Source organism: Buteo buteo, chromosome 4, assembly GCF_964188355.1.
Source record: "Buteo buteo chromosome 4, bButBut1.hap1.1, whole genome shotgun sequence".
In the NCBI taxonomy this organism is placed as follows: Eukaryota; Metazoa; Chordata; class Aves; order Accipitriformes; family Accipitridae; genus Buteo; species Buteo buteo.
This window is the reverse complement of record NC_134174.1, coordinates 30,292,328-30,308,972: the sequence shown is the minus strand read 5'-3', so window position 1 is coordinate 30,308,972 and position 16,645 is coordinate 30,292,328. Positions and strand designations below refer to the sequence as shown.

The window sequence follows — 16,645 nt, the reverse complement described above, 5'->3', positions numbered from 1 at the left end:
ATCCGGAGCTCCTCTCCCTGGGGAAGTTTCCCCGGTCCTCGTGGTGCGAGGAAGCAATTCCTCAGACCCGGGCAGGCTTAGAAACCGCTTTTGTGGGCTTTTTAAGCTAAAAGACGGCGGTTTTTTTTTCCCCCTCTCATGAGGCAACCTTGAAACGGAGGGAGCGGCCTCCAGCCAGGCCTCGCACGCGCCGGCGGCCCTACGGCGCGCCCAGCAGGGGGCGCTGTGGTGAGGGAGCGGCGGGGAGGTGCCGGGTAATCTCGGTGCCGGGTTGAGGGAGGAGCGGGGCCGCGCCGGGATCCTGGGAGGCCGAGGAGGAGGAGGAGGAGGCGGCAGGAGCAGCGATGGTGAGTGTGGAGGTGTGGGGTGGTGGGTCCCTGACTCGGCCGCTCCACGGGGGGGGTGAGAGATGGGGGTGTCCCGCTGCGGCCTGCGCTGTCCCGGCCCTGAGGCTGTGAGGCCGGGGCCTTGTCCGGCGAGGGGGGTCTCGGTCGCCTCTCAGGGGCTGCTTGACCGACCCCCCCGCCGGCGGCCGAGCCCGGCCCGAACCGTGCCCCTAAAAACGGGGATGGGGGGCGTGTGTGTCACTTACAAGCCCTGCAGTGCTTTCCTCGTCTCCCACAGGTATCTAGTTTCAGGGCAGGGAGGGTTAGAAACGGTATTTTCCGTGGGTTTATTTCGGCGGGGTGGGGTGGGAGTTGTATTTTCCGCTTGCTCTGGCTTTTGGTGAAGGTGCCTGATGCTCTGCTAGAAGTTACCTGGCTAATAGAGACCCTGTTTACTTTTTTTTTTTTTTGCTAGAAGTAGTAGAGAAGCAAACTCTTCAGTCGCAAGCGGGATTGCTTGAAATATAGCTGGCTCTGGTGTGCAGCGGTATGGCATGAATTTTCTGAGTCCTCAAACCTGGAAGGGGTGCTACCTTCCCCCCCCTTCCTGGTACCTTGAAATCGTGGCTGCTACTGGGTGGTAGATGAAATAGCATCATTTCTGGCTGACTGCTTTTTCCCACTCGGTCACGGGGAGCAGCTGTTGGGTGCCCAAACACTCAAGTGCCGCTTCCTCTTCCCACGCTGGTGTGGAGCTGTGCCCAGCCAGTGTGTCACCACTTCTGTGTAGGGGACAAAGGCAGGGCCCATGGCATGCCTCGTGTCTGCCGGCACGTGTAGCGTGGGACAGCATCGAGAGCTTGCACGGCTTGTGTTTTGGTTGCTTTCAGCTGCCAAAAGTTCACTCATTTGGAACCCAGTAAATACTGCACACCTTGTGCACGGTGTGGTCTAGACTGGCCTGGGGTTGCTGGAAGCATGCTGTGTGGTCAGGCTGTTCTCACCTTAGCCTCTCTGTGCCAAGGCTTTGCGGAGAAAACAGCTACTTACTGCGTCTGGAAGACGTGTGCAGGTCTGCTATTTTATTCGTTAGGCTAGACGGTAGCTATTGCACAGGGTTCCTGGCTTCTGGAAAGCTAACAAAGTTGGCTGCGTACTCAGGGGCTGTGAGGCGTTCTCTGATACATAGCGTTTTTCCTAAATTGTGGTTTTAGTCTGCGATTCTTCCCATGACCTTAGCAAAAGGGATTGCGAGGCACTGGGAATTTTCTTACCTAGGTGAAGAAAAATCTTGCTTCTACCATGTACTGTGCACTTCTAGGCTACTAAAAGTAGCCTCTCACTACCCTTAGAAGTCATAGATGAATTGCTAACCTGAGCAGGAGGGGGTCTGCTGAGATGATGTCTTGCTCCTTGCCTTTCATTTCTCTGACACATATTTTCACCGTTTGGCGGTGTTAAGATAAACCTAATCACAGCATTTATTGCTTGTATGTGGTTTGACTGGTGTGGCAGTGATCAAAACCTTGCTGTGATTCTCTTGGCAAAAGCGATTCAGTAGAGCCTGTTTCTGTGAGTAAGGATTTTGAGGTGCTGCTTGTCTCTTCTGCCAAAGATGTGGTTCTGGTAATAAAAAGGGGGAGTATCAGTCTGGTCTCCTCTTGCACCAGCTGTCTCCCACCACAGACCCCGGCGTGCAGTGAGGGTTGTTTCAGAAAGCCTGATCTGTTCACACTCTTTGGTTTTTGGAAATGGAGTGATGCATTTTTGACCTAGAACTATTGCTCTCATACCCTGTGTCCCAGGTGGTCAAAGACATTCAAGTATTAGCAGACCTTCCTTCTGGAGTATTTAGTATTGAAATCTGTTTGTGTACTGGCTAAATGGCTATGGCCCTCTACTGGTTAGTGTAGCGATAGGGGCTTTGAAGTGTCTTTTAGTGTTGTCCTTAGAGTGCGATGTGTAACTGAGATTTGGATTCTGTCCATTGATGTTGTAGTGGCAGGTGCATTGGTCTCTTTGCAGTGGGCTGTGGTGATTGGGGTACGACTTTATTCTTTTTTAGGAGAGATTTGTGTTTCCTAGAAATTTGCAGGTAAAAGTCACTTGGAAGCCCTTGTGTTCTGAGCGTTTCCATTTCCTTTGCCTCCTCTAGCTCATCTAGGTCCATCCGTGCCACGTATCAGGAAGGGCATGTGACTAGGTATCACAGGGGCTGAAGAGTTTTGCACGTTCGTGTTGATAAGATAGTCTTTGAGGATCTTGCACTGTGGTCCAAGTTGCCCAGGAACAGGGCCCTTAATGTATAATAGAGGCATTCAGTTTGTGCTGATACTGGGGGCTTTGTTGGAGGCTTGCATAACCCTGCTAGGAAGCTGTGCCAGGTCTTGGTGCTGCCTTTGTTCGGGAATGCCTGTTCCCAGAACAATTGCCATGCTATTGTCTGCTTTCAGACAGCTCCCGCCAAGACTTTATCTTTTAACGCTGCGTGTACCTCTGCATGGCACTGAGCTACTTGCAAAATGTTTCAAATAAATACCCATTTTGTTCTCCAGAAGGCATGTGGAAAGGACTGCGTGATCTGCATCTGAGAGGATGCTGAGTGGAGGAATGAACAAATGTGTCCAGATGAGTCCCAGCACATAGGGAACTGAGCACTGCTTTTATCCTAATTATTGTGGATGCCGGGAGAGGACCTTGCAGAAACTGCACCTTCTTGGAGCTGGTGACCCACAAAGAGATCTGTAATGGGTTCCCGTAGGGCATCTATCGAGTGAATCCTGTTTCTTATGAGATTTGAGATCTGTGCTACCTGGAGCATGCCTAGATGTTTGCAGAAACTTTGCTTTTATAAATTGGTTTGTTGTAGTGAGCAAAGTGAGTGATAGGCAACAACATTTTGTGCGTGTTTTGGGTTAAATGAAATTTGAAATCGCACCTGATTTTGGAGTCCTTTGGGCTGTTGTAAGTCTGCACATCTTCTTAACCTTGCATCAGCCTTTCTCCATCTTGTTTTGGCAGTTTTATGTTCCTTCTCTGCAGTGGAAGCTGGGATGCTGCTGCTCTAACTCTGACTTGCTGCCTTGTTTGTTTTTGTGCTGAAGCTATAATAAGCCATTGTTTAGCCACTCCCCTTGAACTCTCAGGGTTGGTGGGATAGTATGTGTGCATTCATTTTGCAGACACTGTATATGGGGGGAAACCCCCCCCGCAAGGTTTCAGCATGGCAGTGCATTTCTTTCCACCAGAAGAAACTGATGGTAGCAGGGAGCTGTGGTAAGGTGAGCATGACCTGAATGTGTTTTTCTTTCACGTAGTTCAGCCCATATGTCTAAAGGTTCATGCCTGTGTCTGGTATCGCTCTGTGTGCCCACATCCTTTGGTGAGGGGCTGCAGCATGCAGTCCAAACCTCGAGCTATAATTAGGAGCTGACTAACAAATATTCTCTGCTGGGTGCTTATGTAAAGATATTTGTCACACTGGGGGTGGCAGGGAGGGACAGAGGAGCAGACTCATTACTGGGGTGCAAATCAAAACACTACAGGCACACGCAGCAACTAGCACCATCCAAGGCTGACGTGGCATTGCTCAATCCCATTCCTCCTCTCTGGTAGGAAGCTGGCTGGCTGAAGGCTGCAAGTCCAGTACTTACCTGCGGCTAGGCCAGTTATGCTGCGTAGTTACGCTGGTCAGATGTGCTTTTTGTGGCCAGAGCTTGCACAGGCAACAACGTGTTAGCTAAGGCATGGCTAATTGAAGTCTTCCTTCTTCTTAGGAGCAGAAAAAAATAAATGAAGCTGCTGTGTCGTTGCTGGTTTTGTGCAGTTTATTTTCAGTAGGGAAGCCTTCTCCTGGGAAAAACTTGTTGCATAGGAGCACAGGCCTTAATTACAGTGGCAATACCTGTATTCTGCACGCTACCATAATCAGAGTTGACCTAGCTTGTGCAGTCGCAGTGAGCAATCTCTCTCTGCCTTGATTTACTGCGTGCTGAGTTGCGTGACATGCCGCCTTGTTTATTGGCTCTGAAGTGAGGGAAGACAAATGGCAAACACAGATGTTAAGGTTTGGGCATGGGGAGGTGGTCAGAGGGTCCCTGGTTTGGGAAAATGTGTGGATTCAGGTGAAAGCTGAGGATGTGGTTTGGTGTTAGCAGTTCCTACTCTCACAGTGAGCTTAAAACTCAAATTTAAGCTATCGCTTAAAATAAACTTGCATTTAAAAGCTACTTTTATTCTGTGGCCCACTTTAAATGCTCTCCTGAGTGAAGGAAGATTCTGCTGATAAAACCTTTTTTCCTACTCTTCCCACAGGTAAATTTTAATGGTGCTTCCACTTTACAGTGTCAGAAGCAGGAGGCACTTGTAACAAAAGTGTAAGGTCCTCCAGTTTATTGCCTTTCTGTTTCTCTCTCTCTCTTTTTTTAAGGCTTATTTGAGTCCTAAAACTCAGAGCCGAGGAAATGCTGTTCTGGCAAAACTGCAAAATGTGCTCTCGTTAGCTTTGGCATTTTTTCCCCCCTCTTTTCTATCATCTGGGACAGAAGAGCATTACTGCAGTTAATTTGTCCTCTTTTGTAGTGGCATAAGTGCTATCCCTGGAACCTGCTCAGCTAGCTAATGGCTTTTAGAAATAAAGTACTAAGAATGTATATTCCTAATCTGTGGAGCTAAAAATTCAATATGTAAACTGCTTGGGTTGCTGAGTGCATTAATATTGGTACAAATGAACACTGCAAGTCCTAATGATAGCAATTAGTATTTTATCTGATACCTGGGTCTGTCTTAATGCTCTGAGAATTAAAAACAAATCCTCTAGTGGAGATTTTTCCCCCATGCTTTTCAGCGTGCTCGCAAGTCGGGCTTTTAAACGGCTTCTAAAATAATCCTGTGTCTTGTGAAGCTTTTGTGGGGGGAAGGTTCTTTTAAGGAAATAAACCCAGTTTATCTACTTTCCTATAATGGGAAGGGAAACCTTTATTTTTTTTGATGCCTTCACAAATAAGCAAGTTATTGTCTTACATGAAATTCTGTCCTGCAGATAGGCTTAAAATCAGGCCAGCTTGTTGTCTTTTAGCCCAGCTGGGAAGCAGTAATAGCAGGGGCGAATGAATGCTATAATCCTGCAAAGCTGAAAGTGCATCCCTTCTTATTGTATGTGACGAAAGTTTCTTTTGCCTGAGGTTGATTAGAAAAAAAGAAATCCACCTGTTTTTGACTCTGTTATGAGCAGCTCCTCCAGGGCTGCTGGGAGAGGGATTCAAGTGGCTTGGCTGAACACAGGCTATTTATTACCCCTGCCTCCTCCCTGTAAAATGAGGAAGCAGTGTAGGGCTGCAGCAGTGAGGCTGCAATCACATGTTGTTGGGTATAATAAAACCAGAGTACATTCAAATGCAACCTTCTGAGTGCCCTCTAGCATCTCTAGGATTAAGTTAGTAATTCAGAAAGTAGAGGTCTCTCCTATCTTGCTGGATACTTTGGGGCAAAGAGGCACTTTAAAAACACTGACTGTGTAGTTAGCCAGGGAGCTGAGAAATTGTATTTCATTGCTAACTCATCTTCCATGCTAATTTTTGCTGGTTTTTTTAATCCCTCTTTTTAGTATCCTCCTAAACTGATCTATCTTACCCTTCAAACTCTTGTAAGTATGAAACGACTTAAGAAGGAGAAAGTGAGAAATACGGAGAAAACTTTACCCTGTCAAACTGTATTCTTTGTGGAGTGATCTCAGATTGTTTTTTAAAGCAAGAAAGGGAAAGAAGTTCTTCAATGGCTTAGACTTAACATAACGAAAATCTTCTCTTGTTTTTTTCAAAACTTAGACATACCATTGAGTTAGCATCTATCAGTGCTGGCGTGCATGATTCTAGCTTGTGGTAAAACTTAAGGTAAAATATTTTGTCTTGCATCTCAGTAATGGAAAAGTGAGCAGAGCCAGAGGCACAGTGCCTTGCATATGTGGTAGGCTAAGAGCAGAAAGGTGGATGTTGCTCATTCATCCGTGATGTCTTCGTTATGCACCTGAGCCTTTTTTTCTGGTAATGTGGCTGAGAATATACTTTTGTGGAGCAGTGTGCTGGGGTTACTGTGGTGTCATGCATCGCAGACATCCTGTCTGCGCTTTGCTTGGGTTCACCTGAAGTTCAGAGTCAAGCAGCCTGAATTTGCAGACCAGAGCACTGGTTTGATGGGCTCTTGGGAAAGAGAGAACAGGAGGGTCTTTCTGATGGGTTTGCTTATCCTTGTGATAGGATGCAAGATTTGCCACTGGTATTGGTTGAGTCTAGAAAAATTGACTTATTTTTTCCTCCCATACCAGTGGAGAGCTGATGTGCTCCAGAACTCAGTGGTTTAGATGGGGAGCGTGTGATTTGACAACAGGATGTGCAGTTGGCTAGGGTCTTCTGTCCAGAGCTTTCTCCAAGAGTGAGATCAATCTCTTGCCAGATTTATTTATTTTATTTTAACTTGGCCATTGACTTAAGTGACTTCTGTCTAGAACGTCATGTTCCGTCTTGATTTTGGGCTTATAGCTTACAGTATCCTCCATCTTCAGGGAAAAAAAAGCACAACTCACTTTATATTTGATGCTGCAGCATTTTCTTGCCATCAGTTGAGAACAGCTATTGAGACACCAGCACATTAGTGGCTCCATTTCCATCCTTTAAGTGCAGTTCCAAAACCGAATGATATCCTGGCATTAGCTCCTAGGCAAGGAACCAAAGTCATCGTTGTTGGTTAAACACTCCTTTCCAGGGTTTTTTCAGAGAAAATTGTGCAAACTTGATGAAACTTAAGTACCACCTCTGGGTAGTTGAAAAAGGTAGCTCTTCCCTTAAATTCTAGGGTTAAATCAGCGTTGTGGTGACTGGATTTGAGGACCGGGCATTAGCTAGGACATTGCCTAATTGCAGCGGTTTATGTGGCTGCCTTGTTTTCAAGGCTGAAGTAGCTGGTGTATTTTTAAATTGCCTTTTGCCAAGCGGATGGGTGCTAATTTGACTTGTCATAGCTGAGTGCTGCTCCTTATGAGGGGACCTGATTTTGCCCAGTTCAGTCTGTGTCCCTTCAGCCTGTGCTGGGACATGGCTGATATTAGTCCTCTGCGATGGGTTGACAGTATTGTTTTGCTGGAATTTTTTAGCTTTATGTTTGGGTTGCTTAAATATTTGTAAACTTTCTCACATTATATGCAGTTTACTGCTTTTCCAAAGTAGTGAATATTCATTAGTGTTGTCTTTTTTTTGTAAGGAATCCTGCCTTCCTCCATTGATTATTTGGAAGAACTTGTCTGTTTTTAGGCTGTTTGTAGCCTCTCCAGTTGTGTTGGAATGACATGTTATCCCTAATGGTGACCTAAAAGATAAAATTAAATGCTGCTTCTGTTGTTGGTTTGACCCAGAAGTGAGATCTGTAAAGGGTCCTGAGAAGGAAAGTTTTAGCAGCTTTTCATTTAGTGGTTTATTTATATCCATCTTTGCACATTGCTCTAACCCCACCAAGAGTACAACAGCATAGATATCAAGGATGTATTCCTTCCAAGGTTTATTAACAAATCTTCTGAAAGGCTCCATGTACTTACTCTGTCATTTGGAGGGTGAAGCTTTGTAGCGCTGGAGATCCCCCCAGAAAACTCCCTGGCAAAACTAGGCTTGATGGTAGGTTAAAAGGCAAGAAGGGTTTGGAAGAGTGCTCTGGGGGCGGCCGAAGAAGCTTTAAAAAAAGTGAAGTAAAATGTACGAGCTTTTGTCTGTAACATACAACAAACCCCCAAATACTTATTTTGATCATAGCTCCAAACAAGGTGTGGTTACCTGGATTCTTCTTATCCCTAGAAACCTTTTTCCAGAGAATTGTACTGGGGGAAATGGCCTTTTTCCCTTGTGCACATCCAATTTTTCCCACCCTGTTCTTCTGAGACTCTTGAAGAGAGTCTGCTTTGAAGCTATTGATTAGGTACTTGGCTCTGTCCTGACAATAATTGCTAATTTGACATTGTAATTGTTATTGCATCACAGTTTTCTTTTTTTTATTTTGGCAGCAGCAGTGTTTGTCTCTTTCATCCTCCCTTTGTATGGAATGTACTAATTAGATCTTAAACTTAAGGAGTTGCTCAGTACTTGCATCTTTAAAAATCCAGCCCTAGGCACTTAATAGACCTGGTTTGGTGGTACCTGATGAATGGTGTTTCCTTTCTTACAGGTGTATTGTAGTAGTTCAGTCTTCACTTGCGACCTGATAATTCCTTGGAAAAAAATATTAACGCAGTTACTTCTCTTGGGCTGTGGTAGGATCTGGTGATGAGTCTTGAGACTGTGAAGCTTGCATACCTTACTCGTCTGCTCTTGGCACTTGTCTCTGAATATTTGAAGTCTTTCACGATGTGGGTTTTTATCGGTGGCTCTTGACTGGAAAGGTGAATGACAACTATCTTCTACCTGTTCTGTTTATAGGAATTAAGGAAAGCATGGGGTCTGCATACTGAAAAGCACCTTTTTAATAAACTCGTAGATGTTTTGATGCCCTATTTGTGTGCATTTGAACTTTTCTCAATACCATTCTTGTTTTCCTTTGCGCAGGATGCCATTATTCCCTACAAGGAAATCCTGCAGATGTATTGGGAGAAAGCAACAAGCTTTGTGAATGCCCAGTGTGATGGACTTGAACCCTGGCAGCTTGTTGGGTTGACGTTTTCTTCTACGCTTGTAAGTGTATGGCTGCATGGCTTCCTCTTCCAGTCCGAGAGTAAGTACTTGAAGTGGGGGATTTTCTTATGTTTGGCAGGGAAGGGAAGGGGGACGGAGTTGTTCCTAAGTAGTGGAAGGAAAGAAGATGAAACAAGGCCAAACACTTGTTAAAACTGACTTTCTGCTGTCAACTAATATTAACAAAACCCCCTTCCAAATTAAGGTCAAGGCCTGTCTGATCAATGAAACCCTGCCATTCCTTCAGAGGGTGCGGTAGGCCAGCCTGGAACGCATCTGCATCTCCTTCCCTTCCTCTTGTCTCCCTTTTGCTTTTGGCTAAACTATTTACTTGTTGCAACACTCTCTTCTTGCTCAAAACCTGGGAAAATTTATCTGAGAGCTGGGTTCTTGTGAACTTAGTCACTGGTGCAAAGTGTCTGGATAAGTCTTGCTCTTGATTGTTTCCCTTCCTCCTGGGGGAGGAGACATGCTTTTGATTCAGTGTTGGAGACATGTTTCATCCTCAGGATGTTCAAGATAATTGCATGTGGTGGTGTTGTGTGGATTTTTTTAATTTATTTTTTTTTTCCTGGAGCATCTTCCTGTTTTGAGTAGTTTCTGATGTTGACAGCTCTTCAGTGGGATCTCTCTTGATGGACCTGCAGTTTTCCGTCTGATGGTCAAAGATAACTACCTCGCCTTCAGAAGAGAACATGCTGCTTTTCAGTTCCCACAGGCCTTAGGGTTACACTCCAGTGGCAGTTTGTTAAAAGCCAAGTTTTTAACTTGATGTTTACTTCTGTGCCTCTCTGTTCCTCAATCAGCATTTTTTCTTTTTAAAGATGGGAGTAGCTGAGTAGTGGGAACGTCTATGGAAGGAACAAAATGGTATGAAGGTTTTGCTCAGCATAGGGTTATGTTAGCTTCTTGGCTAGTATTTGTACTGTTGCACAGTTTTGTTTTTTTATTGACTAGCTGTTATAAGATCTGATTAGATTGTCTGAATTTTTCAGGAGTTTGCAGTCTTCTCTCGCTGTGGAAGGTATTAATGAAAGAGTGCTCACACTGAAATGCGCAACAGAAATGTTATTGCCAAAGTGTTAACTAGTGTTTGCTACAGAATGTGCCAGACTGCAATTACTGTCCTTATGTAGCTTTTCAAAATATATATGAAGTGATATATATACATGAATTGGGGGGGGGAAATGTAGATAAAATTGCAAAGTCCTAAAATGGTTGATTTTTAAAGTTTGTTTAGTTATTTTTTGATGTAAATGTCCTGTAACTGCTGGTGCTCAATTGAAATGCCTGTAGGACTCAAAAGCATTTTTGGTGGCTATAAAGCATCTGTGTCATCCTGCTTTCATTCCTGCCTTTAGAGCCACCCCAGGAGTTTTCCGGTGTTTGTCATCAGTGGCTTCTCTCATTTCAGTATTTGGGCTGTGGTGGAATTTCTGCTCTTCCCTCTGTCTGTCCCCTTCCCCTGAGTCGCTTCCCGTTGCATCACCCGTTTCCTATATCAGATGGCCAGACACCAGGCCAGTCCTTGTCACGTTATGGCTGAAGTACTATTTCCTCCTTTGATTTGGGAGCCGGTTTCATGTTGCTGAGTGTTTTCATGTTACAGTACTATTCTGGTTTGAAGAGGCAGAAAATAATTTCAAAAAGTTTTTTTCCCTTTTTGCTGGAGACCTTACTGTTAGTGAATCCTAAAATCCCTCTCTTTCCTGTAAAATTCCCCATGTGTGTGCAAATTCCCTTATAAGTAAGAAAACGAGTCAAATTATTGATTCCCATAGATGGCTACTGTTCTGCAAGCCAGATGTTTCTGTAGCATGGTCCACTTCTGAACCTTGCTCTTTGGTATGCACATCTGTCTCACCATGTCCCCTTGGTCACTGTGTTACTTTAGCTTGGATCAGAAATACTGAGCCGGTGTCATGGGCTGTATCAGAAGTATTGTGCTCTGAGTCCATTTTTTTTGTTTCTGGAGTCATCTTAGGTTAATTTCTGACTTTTGTCTTTCAGGTTTAACATCCCGAACTAAAAAAAAGTTCTTTAAACTACTGAGAAAAATGCCGTTTATTGGGGCTATAGTAAGTATTTGAACAACTTTTCTTAATATTATGTCAGGTCCTTGTTTCAACCTGCATAGCACTCTCTGAGAACTTCTGTGCATCTTTGTTGTCACGTTACTGTGATCATAATGATCCAAGGATATAGATCTGGAAGGTCTTCTGCTGACACCTGGTTTAATGAAAGAGATAATTTCTACCTAGTCTTTTTGTCATAGTATCATTCTCATAAAATGAGGATGCTGCCTTTTTTTTTTTTTCTTTTTTTAACCAAGAATTAGTGAATGTGGTTACAGAGTTTTCCAGTAACATTTCCTTGTTGTTAGATTTTAAGAAAATATTTTTATTTATGGAAGAAGGGGACAGAATTGAACTTGAGTTGTTCTTCTGAAACAATGTCTTATTCTTGAGCAAGTGTGAGATAGCCATGTGTTTGTTGTGCAACATGGAAGGATAATTTTTTTATTCCGATGATTAGTTTAGAGTTCAGATACCTATTAGCATTATAGCACAAAGATATTGGAAGTTTGTGTAATCATTAAAACAAGACAAGCTTTAGTGTTTGGGAGATGTTGTTTTTTTTTTTTTTTTTTTTTTCATAAAAACTTGAAACTACAAATGTCGGCATGCGTTAGCACGTTAATGACTTAATGATCGAGAAATGCACAGCTTGGTTTATTTTACCTAGTAAATGATGGTATTGCACTTGATTGCAGTTCTTTCTGCTTGATGTGTTGGCATATTTACACATTGATTCATGGGGTCAGGATTGTTATAGGCAATTTTATCAAATGAGAGTAGCAAAGAGGAACTTTTTCCTTTTGCCACGGACAGGTGGTTCCCCAGTTTCTCCCCAGCCCTCTGGAAGGGCCTAGCATCCCCCCTGTATGTCATGTTAAATGCCCCAGCTTTCACCTTCTGACTTGAGTAGTCCTTGATCAGGTGAATTAATGAGTTGTTCTCTTCTGCTTGTATTTTTTTGTTGGCCTGTTAGAAAAGGACACCTTTTGGCCCCTTGTATACAGTCCCTATTTTGTCCAGACTTAACCTTCTCAGGGCTAGCGCTGTTAAGCTCTCCTGTGCCAGGGGACTCCTGGTGTGTCCTATCTGTGTACTCTTTCTACTCTTTGGTAGGCTGATACCTGACAACCTATCAGTTGCTTACAGGAGGCCTTGACTTTGAGGCATTCCAATGTCCAAAAGTCTTTAAAGCTGATGATATCCCAACACCTGTGTTGCCTGGAAGAAGAGTGTCTACTTTGGAATGTGCTATGATAAGAGGTCTGGGCCTGCTTGAGTATAAGGTGTGGGTGGGAAGAAAGAAATCTCCTAACTGTGTCTGTAGTGGAGATTTTTTTATTGTTTCTATTTTCTGGAGTTTCTAAACTGTGTGTATGGTGGCAGGAGAGACAAGGTGCAAAACAGAACGCATCTGAAGACTTCTACAAATTAAAAACTGACTTAAAAGGGATAAAAATGCAGTATTTTTGCCTTGAGCTTTGTTTTCTCAAGCGTTAAGGGGCTCAAAGCTCCCACTGCTCATCGATACCCAGTAAAGAACATACTCTGTCTGAACATTGTGCTGGTGGTGTCTGTGCTGTTAAATGAAATGCAGCCAAGCAGTGGCCCAAGTGCCACTCTGCAGTCACCTACACGGGTTACTTGGCACAGTTCCGGGCTGTGCCAGCTACCATTCCTGCAGGCAATTCCCAATGTGGTTTAGGGACTAGTGTATGCCAGTTCACTATTCCAGGCAGCTTGGTTTTGGAGGGAGAGGTTGGTAGGAAGGAGGAGTTGAACTGTGTGGCTGTGAACTCTGCTATGCTTTTTCGTGATAGAGCTGAAACAGTTCCTATCTATTCTGCTCAATAATATGGATGTAGCTAGTGAGTTCAATCTTGCATGCACTCAACAATTATTTGTGATATGGCCAGCGCTATTGTTGATAGGATTTTCCTTTCTTTTTAGATTCAAAAGAAGATTGATGAAGCCTTGAATGATGTCACTTCCAGTTTATCCTTCCTGAAAGATGAAAAGGATTATATCAAAGCACTGCCGGAACGAGGCATGAGCCAGCCTGAAGTACTAGAGAAGATGAAAGAGTACAGCTCAAAAGGTATGAATGTGAGTCTGTACTGCAGCAGAGGTGGGTCTGTTTCATAGACCTAACATCAGACTTACTCTCTTAAATGAGTTCTAATGACTCCTGCTAATGGTTTCATCTTAAATATTTCCTCCCTGATGTTCTTTGCTTGCAAATTTTTGTCTGTTTTCCTTCTGGAAGTGACTAAGATCAGTATTCATGACTTCTAATAATGTATTTGGGTATTTACATTGAAATTCTGTTCCTTCCCCAAGAATTTGAGACTGATGATGGGAGAGCCGAGAAATGTGGAAGAAGTTATTTGAATGCATTTTTGATTACATTTCTGAGCAGTGGCCTCAAAGTTTGACTTTTAACAGAAATTTATTTTCTGTGAAGCCCCAGGGAATACTCATAATAAAAACCCCCAAACTTCCAAGCAGGATTTTTAGGGAATTTCCAAGACTGTCTCTCTTAATCAAAGTCATAATGGTTTGCGCCTTGAAAATGCCATTTATGGAAGGCAAAGTCATGATAATGCTCTCCTGGTTTGAGTCCACATAAACAGTGTCTGAAACTTAATTTGAGTTGTCTCACTCATGTAAATATCTCCACCCTGATTCGTGTACCTATTACTCCTAATGAGCAAATTTGGGTGACTTGCTGTCCAGAGGAGAAGATATGACTGACCTGCTCCTATCCCAAATTTGAGAAGTGCCTTGAATTTTCTGCTAGAACAGTGCACCTACTCCAAATGCAGAAACAAACACTTTTGCAGTCGAGTGTCCTATAACAACTTCCTTCTTTTTTACTTTTATGTATTGCTTATGTAACTTCTGTCTGTGTTTTCCCTCATGATTACTTCCTACCTTCACTGGGTTGCTCTTTCCTTTTTTCTTTTCCTATGGTCCCCTCCTTCCCACACACATATACTCCCCTTTGAAAGTTACTTGGAAATGACGGTTGGATTGTGACTATGTTCATCTTAAATATGCTTGTGAAGCTGACGCCATTGAGTTTTGAGAAGGAGGCTAACAGTTAGCAGAGGGAGCAAATAATCAAACAAGTGGAGATACACTGCCATGGTGTATGGACCCAGAAGGTTACTTGGTTAAGTACCATCATGCTGGACAGTGGGTTGAAACACTTTTCAACAGGGTGTGCTGCTGATGCTGTTCCATCCACCTGCCCTCATACGTTAAAGCTTCAGCAGTATACTGTTTTAGGTGAAATTCAATTGAGGCACCCGGCATTGTAGGTTTTAGCAATACAAGCTTGGCCTTCCTGTCTCTTCTCAGCTTACAGTGGTGATGGGTGCTCTTTGAAAGTGGTTTTAACTTTAGCCACTTTAGAGTTCAGTTGGTTGGACAGCAGTTTGGGGAGACTGAGTGGGAATTAAGTGGATTACATATTAATATAACTGCTTGCTGCAGCTAGATGTTGTTTATGTGCTGACTCTTTAGTCATCATTCGCTTGCAGTTTGCAAAGTTCATGGGATACATGATGCCAGAGGCTTAGTGTCACACACAGCTACCTCTGTGGCACAAAAATCATACTTGTTCCTCATCAGTGAAATCTCAGAAGCTGAATCCTCATCTGCAGAACTGGTGAGGGGACTTCTCTGCACTTCTACATGCTTTCTGAGAATGGCTGTGTTTGCCAGCAGTGTGCGCTTCCTCTTTCAGGAGATGTACGTTGGCAGGATGGGAAAGTCTCTGGGACTGTGTACAGTGGTGAAGAGAAACTCACCCGACTGCTAGTGAAGGTAAAGTGCAGTCTAACTTTGCATCTTTGCAGATATCCTTAGCATCTTCAGGGTGACCAGAAACCCCTCAACACTGTTCCAGCGTCTTTGAAAATAAATAAGGAAGATCTAAAACTAAGGCTGCCCAACTATGGAGACAGAGCCTAGGGTAGATGTAGGTGGAAGGGGAATTATTAGGAAAGCACTTGGGCAGTGTAAAGCTAGCCAAGTGACTGTCCCTGAGAAAACACAGTATAGAGATAGCTAGGATCCAATCACATGAGATGTTGTTTTGAGTAGGAAAGTAAGAAGCTGGTTACAAGTGAACTGGAAACTGGTACTGACCTTCTAATTCAGGGAATGGTAGGAGGCATAAAATTGCCATAGATCAGCTTCAGCAAGCCCCTGACAGATGTGCCTTTGCTGCAGGCTGGAGTGAAAGCATCCTTGGCCGGCCTGATACTGAGAGGCTGTGGGACCTTTGGACTGGAACAGCTTCACTGAGCAAAACTGAATTCCTCTTGGTTTAAGCAAAAAAGAAGTTTGTAAAATGTTTTTTGGCATTACTGTGCAGTCCAAATCTTACAACAACGGAGCACTGGCATGCTTCAGTGGTGTCTTTGTTAGGTCTGTTTACCTACTCAGGAACTTTTCCCTTTGAGAAGATTGGAAAATAACCTAAACAGCCCAAAGGTCTGTTTTCAAAAATACCTACTTCAAGAGGTTTTTTGCTAGAAAGGGAAGTCTAGCCTTCTTGCTCCTGGGAACAGCTTTTATAACAGCTGTAATGAGCCCTGTTTGGTGGTTGCTATTGCTGTTTTCTTCTGCGTGTTGACATTTTCTTTGCCACTCTGGGGAAACATAAAGCTCAGAGCAGCCTTTCTTGAGGGGCCTCAGCTTGGATTGAGTGTTGTGGAAACATTCCCTCTGTTTGTGCTGATTATTCGCTGGTTTATTCTTCTGTATTTCTTTTAACATCCCTGCAGTTGCTTTTTGATCTCGACTGCAGGAGGTCGGAACTGGCCTGTTCCAGCCTTATCCTGTGAGTCCACGGTTGCAGAACAAGCATGAAATACTGGTTTCCACAGCCACTTTTGTTGTGGTGTGGGTGGGCATTTGTGCTTTTCTAGCTGCTTCAGAATTCCCCTTTAATAGTAAACTTGAAAACTAGTTTTGCAAAGTAAATTTTTTGGCCTGCTTTCTGTAAAGCAATCACAGGGTGCATATTGTGTTCTTTTTTTAAAATAGGTAAATGATTAAGCCTGTCTTTACAACAATAAATATTGCTATGTTGTAGAATCACTCCAGAGGCCAGAATGCCCTAGAAAAACAAATTTTATTATTTTTTTAACCCCTCAGCCATAGCTTCACAGCTTGTAGTATTTACTTGCAGCAGCAGTTAAGTCCAGTTAGCTCTGCAGTATTGTTACAGCTAAATGCAGCTAATTTGCTTATACAGTGTGTATGGTGAGTTCTCAAATCTGCACTGGTAATCCGGTGCTTCATCGGCAAGGCTAACTTTCTGCCTTTGTTTTCTGAAGGTGTATGAAGAGTTTGCCTGGAGTAATCCTCTCCATCCAGATATATTCCCTGGTTTGAGGAAGATGGAAGCGGAAGTAGTGAGGATTGCCTGTACGCTCTTCAATGGGGGCCCCAACTCTTGTGGTGCTGTAAGTAGCCTGTCTTCAAGTGTCCTCTGAACATTTTGGATATTTCTGACTTGTGT

At 43.6% G+C, this 16,645-nt stretch overlaps 1 protein-coding gene across 2 annotated transcripts in view; it reads left to right on the top strand.

The window, feature by feature from the left end:
• Nucleotides 1-238: 238 nt before the first annotated feature.
• The window catches only part of SGPL1 (sphingosine-1-phosphate lyase 1), a 32,136-nt gene continuing 15,729 nt past the window's right edge, over nt 239-16,645 (top strand). Inside the window, exons 1-6 of one of the 2 annotated variants that reach the window (XM_075025386.1) lie at nt 239-347; nt 8,909-9,074; nt 11,045-11,112; nt 13,060-13,207; nt 14,861-14,940; nt 16,461-16,589. In XM_075025386.1, the coding sequence (XP_074881487.1) occupies nt 345-347; nt 8,909-9,074; nt 11,045-11,112; nt 13,060-13,207; nt 14,861-14,940; nt 16,461-16,589 (594 nt within the window). In that variant the 5' untranslated portion in view covers nt 239-344. Of the gene's footprint in view, nt 348-8,908; nt 9,075-11,044; nt 11,113-13,059; nt 13,208-14,860; nt 14,941-16,460; nt 16,590-16,645 lie in introns of those variants that run through there. The other variant, XM_075025387.1, reaches the window with a different exon arrangement.